The sequence below is a fragment of the Stegostoma tigrinum genome, chromosome 26 (genome assembly GCF_030684315.1).
Source record: "Stegostoma tigrinum isolate sSteTig4 chromosome 26, sSteTig4.hap1, whole genome shotgun sequence".
Lineage (NCBI taxonomy): Eukaryota > Metazoa > Chordata > Chondrichthyes > Orectolobiformes > Stegostomatidae > Stegostoma > Stegostoma tigrinum.
The window spans coordinates 18,107,261-18,126,025 of NC_081379.1; the positions used below are offsets into that span (position 1 = coordinate 18,107,261).

At 40.5% G+C, this 18,765-nt stretch overlaps 1 protein-coding gene and 1 non-coding gene across 6 annotated transcripts in view; both read left to right on the forward strand.

Annotated features, from left to right (window-relative positions):
* Window positions 1-18,765, forward strand: part of ttc28 (tetratricopeptide repeat domain 28) — a 705,429-nt gene that overhangs the window by 574,667 nt on the left and 111,997 nt on the right. For 3 of the 5 annotated variants that reach the window (XM_048556329.2, XM_048556332.2, XM_048556334.2), the window contains one exon: window positions 13,424-13,567. In XM_048556329.2, the coding sequence (XP_048412286.1) occupies window positions 13,424-13,567 (144 nt within the window). The remainder of the gene's footprint in view (window positions 1-13,423; window positions 13,568-18,765) is intronic. The other 2 variants (XM_048556331.2, XM_048556333.2) reach the window with 1 other exon arrangement.
* Window positions 13,948-14,107, forward strand: LOC125464371 (U1 spliceosomal RNA). Its single transcript, XR_009447292.1, has one exon. It is a non-coding gene; the product is annotated as a U1 spliceosomal RNA (small nuclear RNA).

An 18,765-nucleotide genomic window follows, 5' to 3' on the forward strand; every position in this document is an offset into this window, starting at 1 on the left:
AGCAGGTCAGAGGCTAGGAACACTGCAACAAGTAACTCACCACCTGACTCCCTAAAGCCTGTCCATCATTTACGGGACACCATTCAGATGTGTGATGAAATACTTCCCACTTGCCTGGATGAGTGCAGGAGAAAGCACCCCACTTGATTGGCACTCCACAAGCATCCATTCCCTGTACCACCAACGCTCAGTAGCAGCAGTGTGTACTATCTACAAGAAGCACTGCAGAAATTTACCAAAGACCCATAGACAGCACCTTGAAAACCACACCCATTTCCAAATAGAACGACAGGGCAGCATATACATAGGGACACCAGAACCTGCAAGTTCCTCTCCAAGCCACTCACCGTCCTGATGTGGAAATATATGACCATTCCTTTATTGCTGGATCAACATTCTGGAATTCTCTGCCTCCCAGTCTTATGGGTGCGGCTACAGCACAATGACTTAAACAGTTCAAGAAGGCAGCTCATCACCACCTTCTCAAGGGCAACTAGGCGTGGGAAATATATGCTGGCAACACCACGTCTACAAGAGAATGAGAAAAAATTAAAATTGCAATAAGCTGAGTGCGTATTTTGAAAGACAAAAGGTGCACAGGTGTTGGGTTGAAAATAGGTCTGTAAAAAATATCTGTGCTCCCAAGCTTATTTCTCACTGCACAAGAGTTGATGTGCTTACTGAGATTTACTGCCCAGCCAGAGGAGGAAGCACATGCCTCCACTCGCAACACTCAAGAGATGACTGGGCCCTTAACCTCCACACTACCATACACTTCCCCTTCCCCCAACCAAATCACCACGACTAATGGGATCCATTGCCAAACAGAACCTCTCCATCCTGGTAAGATTCCATTTTTTGCATGTAATTCAACTCTAATTCACATTCTTGTCTTTTCAACCATTCATGTTCCTTTTCTCTCTCTTCTACAAACTTATTGATTAAAGGTAGTTGTGTCACTCGTACTCAGATGCTCCGATGTCAGCTCACACTTAGCAATTCGTAGAGCCCACCAATTTCAAGCTGAAAATTGAGGAACAACATTACACAAACTGGACCTCCTGTGTGACACTCTACACAACAAAAGCTGAGCTACTGCTGAATTTTTCCTTTTATTTTGCTAGCCCCATCTATGAAACTTCATTGTTACATTGATCATTGGTATGTATGAAAGAGTGCTTCTTATACAATGAGATTTGTGTTACTGACTGCACATTGCTGCAGTCTAGAAGCTGGCCAGACTCATTTTCAAATAAATCCTTGTGTCATGAGAATAGGTGAGATATGACTTTGGCTTCAGGAAATAACCAATTACATGATCAAGTACAGGATGTTGTATTTTTGGGGAAAATAAATAGTTCCTCAATTAACCTGCATCTCACCCAATTTGCTGTCAAAACATACAAAATGTCCTTACAAGGACTGAGCATGAACACAGTTATGGTTTTGATTTAGGTTAGCTTTATTGTAAAGTTTTGGTGTGTGCTTACAAAATACTATGTATGTATGCTTGTATGAAGTGTTTCCAATAGCTAGTGAAGGAATAGTGGATCTGGTTTCAAAATTGCACTTTGAGACTCTGCAATTACAGATGAAGGGAAAACTGTATTAAAGCTGTATGAATCTGTGAAGACAACACAAAGTCGATTAAAGACCTAAATTGGAATGAGGGAATCTTGGGAGTGGGTTGTATTTTCAAAAATATGAATATAAGATCTTCAAACAAAGTGCTTTGAATCAGAGCCATTGCTATTGTTAAACCACATCTGTAAATCAGTTCTCCATGACTAAAAGGAAAAAGAAGGAATTGCATTTATGAAATGCCTCTCCAGACCGCAACCTCAGGACATCTCAAAGTGTATAACTTCAATGAAGATCTCTTATTTTTTTCCTAACCTGTCCCTAACAATAATCATGAAGCTTTCATAACTTGGGAACATAAGAAAGAAGATTATTAAGCCTATTTAGCATGCTCTGTCATACACTATGAACATGGTTCATTTTATTGGTTTAAACTATGCTTCCTTGTCTGCTGTCATTATCCCTTATTTTCCTGGGAGACCAAAATCTTCCTGTCTCAGCCCAGTATATTAAATAATAGCACATTCACAACACTCTGGCATACAGACTTCCAAGGCATCTCAATGTTTTGAATGAAGAAATTTCTCCTCATCTCAGTCCTAATTGATTGACTCCTTATCTGGAAACTGTGTCCTTTGTCCTAGATTCCTCAGTAAGGAAACACAACATCTCAATATTGACCTAGTCGTGTTCTTTTTTAATCTCAATTGTTTTCATGACATCATCTCACATTCTTCTTGACTCCAGAGATTTAAACTTAATTTACTCAACCGATCAGCATGGGACAAGCATCATTGCAAGCAGAGTCCTCCTATTGAGCTTCCATTGCATCTCCAATTCCTTCCTTCCTTTCCTTGAACAAGGAAACCACTATTGCACACAATATTGCAGGTTTGTCATCAAGCCTCATGCAACTGTAGGAAGACTTATTTATGTACACCCATCCTCTTTGAATAAAGGCCAACATAGCATTTGCTTTTCTAATTACTTGCTGTACCTGCATGATAATGTTTTGTGTTCTTTCTAATGTTACACTGAAGTTTCTCTGAGCATCAGTATTTACAAATAACATATACTTCTTGTTGCCCATTGACTTAACCCTTCTGTAACTGTTTGTATCCTCCTGTGTTCTCCTAGTGACTTGCATCCCTATCTATCGTCCTCTTGTCAGCAAACAGAATCATTTCAAAAGTAAATAGCTGAGACTCCACAGTGAGCCTTGCAGAATCCCACTAGTCGCAGCCTGCCGGCAAAAAGAGGGAGGCGATGGCCTAGTGGTATTATCGCTGAATGTTAATCTGGAGACCTGAGCTCAAATCCCGCCATGGCTGGTGGTGGAATTTGAATTCAATAAATATCTGGAATTAAGGATTTAATGATGACTGTGAATCCATTGTTGAATATTGGGGAAAAACCCATCTGGTTCACAAATGCCCTTTAGGGAGGGAAACTGCCATCCTTACCTGGTCTGACCTACATGTGACTCCAGACCCACAGCAGTGTGGTTGATACTTAACTGCCCTCTGGGCAATGAATGCTGCCTAGCCAGCGATGCCCTCATCCCGTGAACGCATAAAGAACTAAAAAAGCAAAATGCCCATTTATCCCTACTGTGCTTCCTGTCAGTTACTATCCAAGCTCATATCTCACACCAACTCTATGAGTACTTGTCTTGTCTTTTCAAATCTTTTATAAAATGCCTTTTGTAAACCCAGGTATACTACATCTACAGGCTCTCATTTTTATACCTTATGAGTAAAATATTGCTTTTGTAAAGCCATGTTGGTTTCCTTTGAAATATTTATGCTTTCCTAAGTGCCACAGTTAAGAGCTCCATATTAATAGGTTTCAGCACTTACTGGATAACTCATGATAAGCTAACTGGCCTGTAGTTCACCATTTCCCTTTGCTTTCCTTTTTTGAGTAGCGATGTTACATTTGCTAACTTCCAATCTCAGTTCTGAGGAAGGGTCACTGGACCCGAAACATTAACTCTGATTTCTCTCCACAGATGCTGCCAGACCTGCTGAGCTTTTCCAGAATTTCTGTGTTAGTTTCCAATCTCCTGGGACTGTTTTGGAATTTAGGAATTTTTTGGAAAACCACAGGTTTATCCATTATCTCCATAGCTATCTCTTTTCGAACTTTAGTGTGTGGGTCATCAGGTCAGAGAGATTTCATGTTTTTATTTTTCTGACTATTCCAGTCTCTCATTCTTGTGTATTTCCTTTGTGTCATCTTTCTGATGTTTCCTGGTAAAACACGAGTCCAATATCTCTCTGTCAAGGCTGCTTAGTTCTGTCTCTAAACTTTCACTGCTGAAGCCACTATTTAATTCCCACTGCCGCAGAAACTCTCACCTAAACATTTGTCATCGTTTTAACTGCACTCTGTGTAAACTCCTAATTCATTCAAATCTCTGCCGTTTACTTCTTCCATTAAAAAATGGCAGTTTGCACACCTATCGATTTTGTCATCACCAATCTGTGAAGAGCCATGGTACAATTTTCTTTTCCATTTTGTTTTCAGATCTCTTCATACCTGCAACTCTCCACTTGACCTCTGTAATATTTTATACTTTTACAAATCCAATGTCCCTGGTGTTTCTATTTCATTTTTAGTCATATCTGCATTTCCACACTTCTCTACACTGTCACCTCACCTCCCACTCATTATGCACCTTCTCTGCAGCTGTAATATTGTCTTCCTCGCGCTGTTGTATTACTCTAATGCACTTTGTATTGTATGATATGCCTTAACTGTGCGCAAAACAAAACCTTGGTATATGTAACAATAATAAATCAAATCAAAAACTTTCTTATTGCCATTGAGTGCCTCCTCAAAAGTCAGCTTATTGATTGTGTCTGCCGTAATTTCTCGACCTTTCTTCAACATTCTTTTGCATCCATATTTCTTCTGTAAACACTGTTTACAGAGTTTCTCTACTTGCAAGGTGCTTTACATTCCTGATTATTCTGTTCAATAATTTAATCTGAACCAGCACAGCCGAATAAGGAGCCAGATCAGGAAAGGATGTGCCCACGCATATGTTGTGAAATGTCTGTCTTTAATATTAGGTTTGGATGTCAGGATGATGGAATAACATGCACAATAAGGATTTTGCATTTTCTTGAAACAATGCACCATTTCTATTTCTGTTCCACACTTGAGCCCTTTCCAAACTCTGTCATTCCCTAGAATTACTTTCCACCATGCTTTAAATTTTAGGAATACAGTGAATTAGTAGATTTTAAATCAAGTTGAACCTTCCAACACTTTTCTTGAACAGATATTCAAAGAAGACAAGAGTTTTCAGTATACTGGAGACAGAAAAAGAGCAGCCTGCTCAATACTCAGTGAGATCCCTGACTGACTTCATTTACTCACCTTTGCCCCAGTTTCCTAATATCTTAAATAGAAATCTATTAGTCACAGATTTAAAATGAAGAATTGACTCAATGCATGTTGTTCTTTACGCAAGACACTTCCAAACCAAACTATCCTCTTATGTATTGAAGTGTTTCCTAATTAGACCTCGGAAAAGCTTGACTTTAATTTTTAAATTATGCCTAACTGAACTTCTCAATCACCAGAAGTATTAAATTATGTTTTAAAAAAATGTCAAATAATCTCAGAGATAGCAAAAACAGCAGACGGTGGAGTCAGAGATAACACAGTGTGGAGCTGGAGGAACACAGCAGGCCACACAACTTCAGAGGAGCAGGAAAGTTGATGGTTCAGGTCGGGACTCTTCTTGTGAAGAAGGGTCCCAACCTGAAACATCAACCTTACTGCCCCTCTGAAGCTGCCTGGCCTGCTGTGTTCCTCCATTTCCACAATGTTATCTCAAGTAATCCCTGAATCATTTAAATTTAGCGATGTATGAATCATCTCATAATTTAATCCTTGGACTCCTCATAACTGAATGAAGGATTCTAGGTGTGTTCTAACCAGGGATTGGTAAATCTGTGGAGCTATTTGCAACCTAATCCATTCGATAGAAAGACTAGCATTCCATTACTCCACTTGATTTTTCTTTTTGTACCTGTCCATGGTGTTTTAATGATCTATATATAGAAGTCCTCAAAACAAAATAGGACCCATCACTATCACTAAAGGCTGTTTAACTGATCATTGTCTCATTATATTTCAAAAGACATTATCTGCTTCATTTGTTGACAACAGTTAGATCAATATCACCTTCTCTGAGGTGATTAGAGATGGTAAAATGTTGACCATGTCAGTGATGTCCTCTTCATATGAAATAATTAAAAATGCTTTTCACAAATGCATTTTGCAATTGTACCTGCTAAGGCAGTACATAAACACAACTACCCACAGCTTGGAGTCAGATCTAGCTGAGAGGAGGATGGCTGTAGTTGTTTGAGGACAATCATCTCATTTCCCCTTGAATCACTGCAGGAATTCCTTAGGGCCAAATCATCAGCAGCTGCTTCATCAATAAACTTCCCAACATCATAAATCTAGATGTGGAGATGTTCACTGATGATTGCACAACATTCACTTCTATTCATTGCACCTCGGATAATGAAGCTGCCCAAGTCTGTATGCAAAAAGACCAATCTTAACACAATCAGTCAGAGTCAATGCAGTTTTGTGAACGAATGTTCATGTTTAACAAATTTGTTAAGTTCTTTGGGAGCATAACATGTCAAGTTAATAAAAGTGTGCTGGTAAATGTGGTGTATTTGGATTTCTTGAAAGTATTCAGTAAGGTGCAAGATAAAAGGGTATTGCACAAGGTGGGGGCTCATGGCACTAGCAGCAATGTATTAGCATGCATTGCGGAATGGTTAATTTGGAAGGTAGAATTAGGAATAATTGATCTTCACGTTTGAAAGACATAACATTAGAGTGCCATAAGGATCAATCCGAATGCTGCAATGTTTTACTATTCATATTAATGGGGTTTAAGAGGGCGGCAGTGTATAATGTATCCAAATTTGCAGATATTACAAGAATAGATGGGAGAGCATGTTGGGAGGAGGACAACAAGAATCTCTAAACAGATACAGATTGGTTGAGTTGAATGTCAAAAAATTTACAGATGGAGTTTAATGTGGGAAAGCATTATTTAACACACTTTGGTAGAATCAAAAAGTAAACTATTGTTTAAATGGAGAGAGACCAAACAAAGTGGAGTAACAAAGAACCTGGCTATTCTCATGCATGGAATATAAAAAGTTAGCATGGAGCTGCAGCATTTAATTAAGTAACTAGAATTTTGGCCTGTTGCCAGTGTTTGGAGTTTAAAAATAGGGAAGCCTTGTTACAGAAAATCTAAAGAACTGCAGATGCTGGAAATCAGAAACAAAAACAGAAATCTTAGCGAGGCTGACAGCACTTATGGAGTTTTGAAGAAGGGTCAATAGACCCAAATGATAAGACTTGTTACATCTGTACAGGGTGATGTTGAGGCTGCACATGGATTACTGTGTGCAGTTTTGGTCCCTGTATTTAAGAAAGGATATGTTGGCATCGGAAGCAATGAAAAAAGATGGATTAGGTTGATTCCTGGGGTGAAAGGATCAACAACAGCTAAAGAATTTAGACCTTTACCCTCATTCTTTTAAACATGAATAAATAATCTCATTGAAATATCCAAGATTCTAAGGGCCTTGATAGGATTGATGTTTAGATGTTTCCAACAGTAATAGAATATGAATCCAGGGGACATAGTTTCAGACCAAGCGGATACTCATTTAATACTGAGATGCAAAGGAGTTTCTTCTCTCAGCGAGCAGTGAGTATCTGGAATTCCCTACCTGAGAAAATTGAGGAGCCTAGATCACTATAAGTATGAAAGATGCGCTAGATATAATTTTCAAACATTGGGGATCCAAGGACTGTGAGGATAAAAAATGGATGAGTCCTGCGGCAGATCAGCTATGAATCTATTGAAAAGTGGGGCAGAGTTGAGGGGCTGAATGGCCACTTGCTACTCCTACTTTTTATGTTATGTTCGCACAAGAGTCTGGAAAAGAAACTATAAAATCTGACCGTCCTCCCTCGACATTTAATGGCATTGCCATCACTGAGTCCCTCTATTAACATCCAGGCAATTAGCATTGAACAGAAACTGGATTGGACCAACTATATAAACAGTGTGATAACAAAAGCAGGTCAGCAACTGAGAACTCTGCAGCAAATAATACAGCTCCGCTCTGTCTGAAACCCGTCCACTTCTACGAGGCAGCTGAAGTGGTTGGTAGCAGGTTAACCCCATTGACTAGAAGATTGTTGGTTGGGGTTGTTAATCCAGGCCAATCAAGAAACCCCTGGCTGACCAGTATTACCAGGAGATTGGAATCGCCTCAACCCAGGCAACTGACTCCAAGCTCAGTGTACAGTGCACAAGAAAATAAAGGGTGCCTCGGTAATGGGGCCCAGCCTCTCTGCACTGATTTCATATAGGTTGGCAGAATGTGGCAGTGTAAAAAGAAGTTTTTTAAAAAAGAAGAAAAAAAATGAAATAAAATATAGTCAGGAGATTAGAATCTCCTCAACCCAGGCAACTGAGTCCAATCTGCTGGCCACAGCCAGTGGTACTGTGGAATTTTTATTTCACTTTTTGGGAACTGATTTCCAGGCTGGCTTTAACTCTCAGTAGGGAGCTGCTTTTTTCAAATTGGCTGGTTGCAGGCAGTGTAATTTTATTTTTCGGTCAGAAGCAAAGATGTCTTGGTAGCAAGGCTTGTTCGTTGCGCCACATTTTTAAGTGCTTGCACTTTGTTTTTTCACCTTTTGGTGCCTGGACTGAGCCTCCATGAGGCAGCTGTGCCTTTGCAAGTGGACTGTGTTGCCTTGACTGGGCTAGGCCACTGTGGGTGGGCCGTATCCTTGAGTGTAGGCCCAGCCTCCAGGTGCCTCCTGGGTTTCTGCAAGCGGATCATGCCTCAAGGACCAATTTGAGCTGTGAGGTGTGAGCTTGCTGCCTTCGGGCATGGACTCGGTCCTTTATTGCTTGGATTGTTTCATATGTACTGTGTTTCGTGAGCCCTTGGGTCTAGCAGGCCTTAGTGACAGCTGGAAGGTGCATAGGTTGTCCCAAAAGCTGTTACCCCGAGAACCAGGAGGTGTTATCCTGAGAAGGCACAGGGACAGTCATCCCTGGAGATGGCCAGAAGGTGTGTAAGGATGGACTGGTTGCTGCTTTGCCAGGGCTGTTAATATTGCATGTTTTTTTAATTGTTTATATCTCATATATACACTTGTCCAAAGTTTTCTCTTATGGTGAGTTACATGGGATTTGGAGTTTGTTGCACTGTTCCCGTTTCCCTGTAAATTTTTTGTTTGCTTTCTTGACTGTTACCTTGATAGTGTTTTGTATTTTCGTACAGTTTCTTTAAGAGAGTATATCTCGGGGGGAAAGAAATATATCACCATAAGACGAGAATCTCAACCCAGGCAACTGACTCTGAGCTAGCTGGTCGCAGCCAGTGTATTGTGCACAAGCAAATAGAGGATGAATTGGTGACAGGATACTGGCCTCTCTGTAGTTATTTCAGCAGAAGTCAAGAGTATATTAGAACTATCTTGATTTGTCCGGATGAGTTCAGCTTCAACAACCCTCAAGAAACTGTCACCAACTGAAGCACAACATCCACTTACTTGGCATTTCACTGGCACACTTAAAGATTCATTAACTCCTTTACTGATCAACAGTGGTGACAGTGTGTATTATACAGAATGCAGTGCAGGCTCCTTTGACAGCACCTTCCAACTCCTACCACATTGGAAGGAAACGTACAGCAGATACATGCTTCAAAACCACACGCTATCCTGACTTGGGGCTATATTGGAATTTCTTTGCTATTGCCAAATCACTTTCCGGCAGCACTGATCCCAGCAGCACTGTGGGTGTAGCAGCAGGACTGTATTGATAAAAGAATATGGCTCACCACTACCTTCTCAAAGGCAAGCAGTGATGGGCAGCAATTGTTGACATTGCCATTGGTACCCACATTCAAGAAGGAATTTAAAAAAAAATGCCTGGCAATTTATTTCCTTCAAATTTTGCAAAATAAGTATTATTGCAATCTGACTAACTATATGTGTTTAATTATACTAAACTTTGAATGACCTCTCTTCAAGTAATCACTAATTGATTAATTTGGTACTTTCACAGGATTCTAGTGCAGCTGTTAGGCCCATGTGCTCGCGCCAGGCTTATTGACAGTACTGAAATGGCCGCTGGAAGTTCATCTCTGAGCCAATTTTAGAGTCCAACAGATGTGAAACTGTATAAAGTAAAATGTATAAATAAACAATTAGTAGATAGTCCCACTTATTTTTATTTTCAGCCCTTATTGCCTAATGTGAGGTTTCAGATTGTGATATGTTGCAGCTGCGGTGAGATGCACTTAATTTAGTAGAAAGTAGATAATGACAGTAGAGATAGCAAGAACTACAGATACTGGCCTGACTGAGAGACAACACAGTATGGAGCTGGAGGAACACAGCAGGCCAGGCAGCATCAGAGGAGCAGAAAAGTTGACGTTTAAGGTCGTGACCCTTCTTCTGAAATGGGGAGGGGGAAGGGAGCTCAGAAATAAATAGAGTGGAGGGGTGGGGCTGGGGAAGGTAGGCGGGATGGTGATAGGTGAGTGCAGGTATGGAGTGGTGGGGATTGATCAGTGGAGTGGGTGGGGCGGAGAGTTGGGAGAGAAGATGGACAGGCTGTGTCAGGCCAAAAAGGCAGCGATGAGAGGGAAGCTTGGACATGGGATGAGGCCGGGGTTGGAGAGATTTTAAAACTGGTGAATTCCATGTTGAGGTCATTGGGCTATAGGCTCCTGAGACAGAATATGAGGTGTTGCTCCTCCAGTTTGTGGGTTGTGTTGGAAAGTGTTAGCATATTTTTAAGTTGGAGTACGATATTATAGTTTGGAAACACACAATTGCATGTTCTGTTAGAATACTTCAGAACTTTCTAAAAGGTAGCTTAGTTTTAGACTGAAGTGGTGACTACCCAGATTAATTTCTTGGTCCCCAAGTTAGCTGTTGTAAGTCAATGGTACAATGTCCCCTGAGGTTCAAATTTGTCATAAGCACCCTTTCTCAAGAAAAAAAACCCGGCTTTGACATGCTTGTCTTTGCAAGCTCTTGCCTCATCTCAAACCTCTTTCTTTTTCCCCTTCAAATACCTTGTTCAGCACTTCTAATCTCTCTAAATGGGTATCCACTCTGTCAGAGTATTGAAACAGCTGTAAACAGAGCCGCAAAGCAAAGTCATGTCCTCTGTGACTGGGATGCATTATCCATTCTTGAGTTCTGCAACCTCTGATATTGTCAACTCAGTCATTCGCCCCTCATGCCGCTTCTCTTTGTTGCCCTGTTCAATGGGATTACACTTAGACTTGATCCTGACAGATAATTACATCTCCAGCAATGATTTTTCTTTCAATCTCAGTTTTTGAGTCCCTGATGCTCTGTTCTTTGGACCTGTCTGTTCCTCTTCTATTCCATGCAGTCTGACAGACTTGTGACAGACTTATGGCCAAGTTCCAGATGTTTACTTACGACAAGTTCTATCTTTTGGTTATCTTTCTCTAAACTACTGCAGAAGCTGAAAATTTGAAAGAAAAACAAAAGAAAAATGCTTGAATTATTCAGCAGGTTTCTGCAGAGAGTTCAGGTGCTGAGTATTTCACCATTTTCTCTTTTTTAAGCCATGTTGTCAAACTTACTTGTCTGCCATTTAAACTTAAAGTCATAGAGATGTACAACACAGAAACATACCCTTCGGTCCAACTTGTCCATGCCAACCAGCTATCCTAAATAAATCTAGTACCAGTTTCCAGCATTTGGCCCCTATTCCTCAGAACCCTTCTGATTCTTGAACCCATCTTGAAGCCCTTTAAATGTTGTAATTATACCAGCCCCTGCCACTTCCTCTGGTAGCTCACTCCATACATGCACCATGAAAAAATTGCTCCTTAGGTCTCTTAAATTTTTCCCTTCCCACCATAACCCTATGCCGTCTAGCTTAGGACTCCCCACCCCAGTGAAGAGACCTTGCCTATTTACCCTATCCACGCCCTTTACAGTTTTATAAACCTCTATATGTTCGCCTCAACTCAGACGCTCCAGGGAAAGTAGCCCCAATCTATTCAGCCTCTCTCTATAGTCAAACCCTCCAACTCTGGCAAGATCCTTGCAAATAATTTCTGAACCCTTTCGAATTTCACGACTTCCTTCCTATAGCAGGGAGACTAGAATTGCACGCAGTATTCCAATAGTGGCCTACCCAATGTCCTGTACAGCCACAACATGACCTCCTAACTCCTATGCACTAACCCATGAAAGCAAGCATACCAAACACCACCTTCACTATCATATCTACCTGCTATTCCACTTTTAAGGACAAGGTTCACACCTTTAAGCCAGAATTTCCCAGTGGCTACCAGCTGAGAATTTGTGGTTGTGAGCTGTGAGGCAGTTGCGCCTGACCCTTTCCCTTTGCTTTAGTAGGTTTTCCCTTTTCCCTCCACAGTTCACCCAGGGCCATTTCTGAAGAAGGATCTAGACCCGAAACGTCAGCCTTGCTGCTCCTCTGATGCTGCTTGGTGTGCTGTGTTCATCCAGCTCCAAACCTTACTATCTAAGAAAGAAAATTGCCGTGATTTGACTGGATGCTATCTGGTTTTTATTTCAGTTAAACAGATGATGGTGGTTGAAAGAATCAAGTGAAGTCAGAAGTGTTTTCCCTCTTGAATTTCTATCCCTTGAGATGTTTGAATAAACAGAAAAGCCAGTGTAAGCAAATGGTAGATGTTTTGAAAGTTTCTTATTGTGCATTGTTTTCAGGGTCAGCACCTTCTAAAATGTGAACTTGACCTTTTATTTGTGTTTGTCTAACAGTTTGCTGAATTGTGTCCAAGTATTTGAGAAATGACAGCTGGTATATGCAGCAGTTATTGGCTGGCCTATGTATATATGTAAGCACACACGCACACAAATATATACCAACACATTTGCACACATATAACAACAGATGCAAACACATGTAAACATTGGCAGAGTTGGCCATGGTGCTTGAGTCTTTACAGACTCGACTAAATGGAATAAAGTCTGCAAAAGAGAGGACAAGCAGTTTTGGGAAGTAATGAACAATCCCGGTCTCATTGAAAATTGTTATTTTATTGCAAATGCTAAATGTTATGTATATCTGGAAGTACTCCTGCTAACAATTTGTTGTAAATGCTTTTTTGTTTAAAAAGTGAAAAGTCAGCATTCCAATTTGTTACGCATTACTGAAAAAGTTAATTTGTAGTAAGTGATTGAGTACCTACCTGATGGTTACAGCTGTACAATTACAAACTTATCCTGAAAGTAATGGAATCCCTTAACCATTTAGTTCAGAGAGATTTAGGGAGCTTGGCTATGTACAATATTACTGGAAGTTTATTATTTCTAAGATTACTTTTGTGTTATGAGAATTTTAATTGAACTATGTATATAGATTAAGCATGTATTTGAGGCAGTCACTGTTTGCAAGTCAACTTCTCAATGGTAAATTGTTTGAAGCCACATCACAACTACACAATATAGTTCAGTACCTTAAGCACAGGGACCCCCAATATTGATATCTTAACAATGTTGTCTTTTCAAGTTTATGGCTAAGAAGGTAGTAGATCTGTTATTTAAAAATGCTAAATGAACAGTTCGCAGAGATGTAATTGAAATGAATTTCAGGCAGTGTTTCTTAGTTCAGAAATTTTTCTGTAAATTCACAGTAATCGGGAGGATAATGCATTTTTGTTTATATCTAGGAGCTGGGAACTCATTTGCAATGATGTGATTGGGGTTTTTGTTTCAGTAGGATGTGTGCGAACAGTGAGACAGAGAGTGAGGCTGGAGATCTTCTTGACCAACAGTTTGAAGAGATGAACAATAAACTGACTTCCATCACTGATCCAACAGGATTCCTTAGGATGGTCAGCAGGAACAATCTCTTTAACAGGTAGGGATTATTTTCAACTGCAAGGCCTTATTGCAATTAAATGTTACATAGTTCATTAATGAGTAATTATCCAAAATTGAACCACTTCAGCAGCTATAAGATCATGTCCATCCTGACAAAATACATTAGCATATACCACATTATAGACAGAAAATATTATGTATTATCAGAAATAAGCTCACTGAAGCGTGACTTTCCAGCGAACTACCACTATTGAGTATAAATGTTTGTTACTAACATTGCCATTCCAGCTTTGGTATTATTTTGATTATCATACTGAGAAGATAAACTGTAAGATCATGTTCTGTGTGAGAACATCACAGTTCAGGATTTGACAGGTGGAATAGCTAATCGGAGAACCTCATTAACAAGGCAATTTTATACTTCACCTGGCAGGAGAGAGACCATGAAGGTGGTTCTCCCAGAATGAGGTTATCCCATTGCACGTGGGGTGTGTTGATGCCTACAATTTCCCGAAGTGAGATACTTGACTGCAAAATTTGTGGTAGTGAGGACTGCGTTCGTGCTGTGAGGTTCTTTTGGTGTAGTGGTAGTGTCCCTACCTCTGGCCCAGGTGATGCAGGTTCAATTCCCACCTGTTCCAGACGTATGTCATAATATTTCTGAACAGGTTGACTAGAAAATGCCCATACCTGCCTCCTTGAGCCATCCAGCAGGACCCTCTTGTGGAGCAATGGCAGTAACCACGCCCCTGTACGAGGAAGGTGTGTTCATGCCCTACCTGCTCCAAAGGTATGTAATGGAATCTTTGAATAGGTCAATTAGAAAACTAGGTTAGTAATTTAAAAAAAAATACAAGACAATATCTTCAACGAATCAGAATTTCTGGTTGTCTCTTATCACTTTATGTCAAAGCCACATTGCATGTTGAAGTTAACCATAGAATCATAGAAATTATACATCACAGAAGGGGGCTGTTTGGCCCGTCTTGTTCATGCTGACCCAAAGACACTCAGATGCACTTTCCAATCCCATTTTCCTGCATGAAACCCCCTAGCCTTGCAGCATACAGCACTTAAGGTGCAGATTCGGGAACTTATTAAAGGAGTTTAGAGTCTCCGCCTTCACCACCAATTCAGGCAGTGAATTCCAGATACCCACCACCCTCTGTATAAAGAACATTTCCTCACATCCCGTCTAATCCTCTGCCACTTAGCTTGAATCTAAGACATCTGGTTTTTGAACACTCTTCCAAGGAAAACAGGTTCCTCCTCGCTACTGTGCCTTGACACCTCACAATTTTCTATACCTCAATCATGTCACCCTTCAGCCTTCTCTGTTCCAAGGAAAACAACCCCAAACTCTCCTTGTAGCTACAATTCTCCAGCCCTGGCAACATGCAAATAAATTCTCTCTACTCTCTTTCTGGAGTAATTGTGTCCTTCGTATAATGTGATGACTGGAACAGTGCACGATGCTCCAGTTGTGACTCCGTCATTATATAGTACTTTTGTATTCTATCCCCATCCCAATGAAGGAAAACATTCCAAATGCTTCCAATCACCTGCATTTGATCTATACCCCTCTAAATCGTTCCCATCCATGCACTTATCCAAATGTTTTTTTAAATTTTCCTATTGAACCTGCCTCAACCACTTTCTCTATTGTGTTCAGTGCAAGCTCGTAAATTTTGCCCCATTCCTATTATCAACCACCTTCTTCACTAGTTCACTTCATTAATATTACTCGCCCACTTAAGATGAGTGCCACTCAGCATTGCTTCTGGTCTTTCGGCATTCTCTTCTTCATGATCCATCTGCTTTTTTTTTATTCATCCTTGTGATAGAGGTGTAACTTTCAAAGCCAAATAGCGAAGGAATTCTCACAATGCTGTTCAATGTGGGTTTGCAGGATTGTGACTTGCAGACAGGACAGAAAGCTGTTCAGGTTGAAGTCATAGATAACATGATGTGAAGCTGGATGAACACAGCAGGCCAAGCAGCATCAGAGGGGCAGGAAAGTTTGATGTTTCGGGTCACGACTTCAGGTTGAAGTCATTATGGTCAGTGAGTTTGAGGGGAACTTAAGATTCCTTTGTACCTGCTACTCTTGACTTTCTAGATGACAGCTGCAGAAACTTTTACCACTGCTGTATTGGGTCCCACAGTGAGTATATACTGCAGCCATGATTTGTTAGTGGTAGTGAGGTATTTAGGTAAAGGTGTTGATTTCTCAGAGCTTATGGCTCTGAAGAATAGCTGCAATGCCAAGTAGGTGTTAGCTGCTGCATGTATTACACCTACCTAAGGCCAAGAATCACTGTTAGTTTGCCTGCCATAGGTGAAAGATAGCAAAGTGGTGTCACAGAGAGTGGACAATTGATAAGGAAAGGGCTGCAGTAAGGGCAGCTGTCAGTGTGCATCCCATGTTCTCATGCCACATCCTTAAATCAGGCACTAAGTATCTTTAAATTAGATTTTGCATTCCCACCTAATCCTCTGAAGCCCACAGGAAAGCCTGTCAAGGGATTACTTGTCGTGCCTCTCTCATGGTGAGTTCACCACCTGCTGTTGGGTGAATACATCTGCTGGTAAGACGAGGCTCTCATGGGCATTATTTACATGTTTAAGGGCCTCAATTTCCAGTGGTACAGGGCATCCAACTCTGAGCATATTTAGGGTAGAGGCAGAAGGAGACCAGGTAGTACCTACTACCCTCCCTCCCAGTTAAATGCACCGTGCCCCTCAACTACCACCAAACTTACCACAGCAGAAGTCATTGGATTCAGTTTAACAAAGTATGTCATGTATCGTTCTTGCAGAGTGTAAATAGATGAGAATTGTAGGAAGCAAGAAGATTAAGTAAAACAGGACACTACCTTTGCTGGACTGGCACCATTTCTCTTTAGCTGGTGCCTTCTAGTGATTTGCAGGACAGCACATGTTGATTGGGAAGACTGCCAGCAGCTCTTGTTTTCTTCTTATTTGAAAGCAACAGCGAACATATTGCTAGAATTTGGAACACGAGAGTGCTGCCTGTGTCCAGTCTATTTCCCGCCCTGAGTGGACGCATGGCAAAACACTAGACAAGGAATTTCAAATGCCAGTTTACATGTGACCATAGTGTGTAGTAAGAGAATAATATTTACTCTGCAATGTAATAAAATGTGAGGCTGGATGAACACAGCAGGCCAAGCAGCATCTCAGGAGCACAAAAGCTGACGTTTCGGGCCTAGACCCTTCAATCAGTGCTGCTTGGCCTGCTGTGTTCATCCAGCCTCACATTTTATTATCTTGGAATTCTCCAGCATCTGCAGTTCCCATTATCTCTTTACTCTGCAATGAATGGATTAGTGGGTGCAAGTGTGAAAGGTGTGAAATTTCCTTTCTATACCTATCATGCCCTTTTGCAGGTTGCTCACATAGTGTTTGTAGCATGCATGATATGACTATTCACTGAAAAAAGTGTTAGAAAACAAAAACAACAATGAGGAGTTCACAGTTGGACCATCAATGTAGCAAGGAAGAATGGGATTCTGGATGGTAACCAAAGACTTTACAGAAACATGTTAAATCCCATTTCTTAACCTTGCAATTTGTCAATCCAAGCAAGCTTTGCCAACTTACTTTCTTAAACACTAACCTGTGTAATTTCTGATAGGATTCGGTTCTATTTGAGTTAGTTGATGTGGCACAGTAATGGAATCATGTACTGAGTTTATTTAATCCACTGTAAATTCAATGCATGTTGCAAACTTGATTCACCTTGTGTTTGTTATTTGTTTTCAACATATGGCATCCAGCTAGTACAAAAGGATTAAGTGAGCTCCAGGTTTTCATTGGCCTCCTGCCAAGATTCCAGTGACTCTGGACCTTTACATTTATTCAAATATTCTGCATCTGAATTAATGAAGTCCACTAATTCCTTGGTTTTGCTTGCTAGCTGAAGCACCAACTTCCACTTGTGCAAGGATACTTGCAAGCTCAGATGTGAAGTTGTTTTGAGAGAATATCATGAAATTTGTGATAGAACTGGGTATGGTGTAACACACAGAATTGGAAATAACTCTGTGACACAGGTCAGTAAGAGGTTTGGGGTGCATTAGTTGGTGGGAAAGGGTAGGAAAAATGGTTTACGTTTTGATTAGCCAAATGTGACAAGCAGAGTTCTTCTGGGATCTGAATTGGGCCTTGGCTTTTCATCACACACATTAATGTCTTGGATGAAAGAAATGAGAACTGTTTATCAATTTTTGTAGCCTACGCAAAGGAGGCCCTGTAAATTGTGTAAATTGGAATGGAAAACTGCAAAGGAATTTTAAAGACTTGAGAGAGGCAAAACCTATAACAGATGGATTCAACTGTAATGACTGTGTGATCATTCACTTTAGATCTAAGATTAAACAATAAGTATATTTTCTTATTACAGAGAGACTAGAAACTATGCAGGAGCAAAGAGATCAAGGTGTGTGCATAGACAAATCACTGAAAGCTAGCGTAGATGTACAAAAAGTAATCAAAAGATTCATGGAACTTTGGCCTGTATCTTGAGGGAAATCGAATTATAAAATGAGGAAGTAAAGCTTCAATTGTAAATGCCTTAATCAGACTCAATCTGGCATATTGTACTGTGTTCTGGGCACTGAATATCAGGAAAAACATACAGGACTTTGAAAAGGTACAGTGAAGACTTATTAGTACCAATCGCTCAGTTGGCTGGATGGCTGGTTTGCAATGCAGACTGATACCAACAGCATGGGTTTATTTCACACACTGGCTGAGGTTACCATGAAGGATTCTCCCTCTTGAGCTTTCCTCTTGCCTGAGGCATGATCGCCCTCAGGTTAAACCACCACCAGTTGCCTCGCTCTATTGACAAAGCAGTGCTATGGTCTAGCAGCAGTATGTTATGAGGGCGGGAACATAAACTTAGATAATGTTAACTTGCATTTGGAAAGTTGGGGTAATTTAATTGCAGTGTTTAAAATGATGAAAAGTATTTTGTGGAGTAGTTACAAATAAACTGTTGCATCCAGTCTCGAATCCAGAACAAACGGCAACATCGTATCAATTGGTATTACTTCCATTTCCAAATCAGAAGGTTGTAGGTTTATACTTAGTCTAGGATTTGAGCACATTATCTAGGCAAATACATTGCATTGCCAAAGATGCCATATTTTAGGTGAAATCTCAAATCCTGTCTGTCTTATTCAGTTGAAATACATTTAAGTGAAGTAT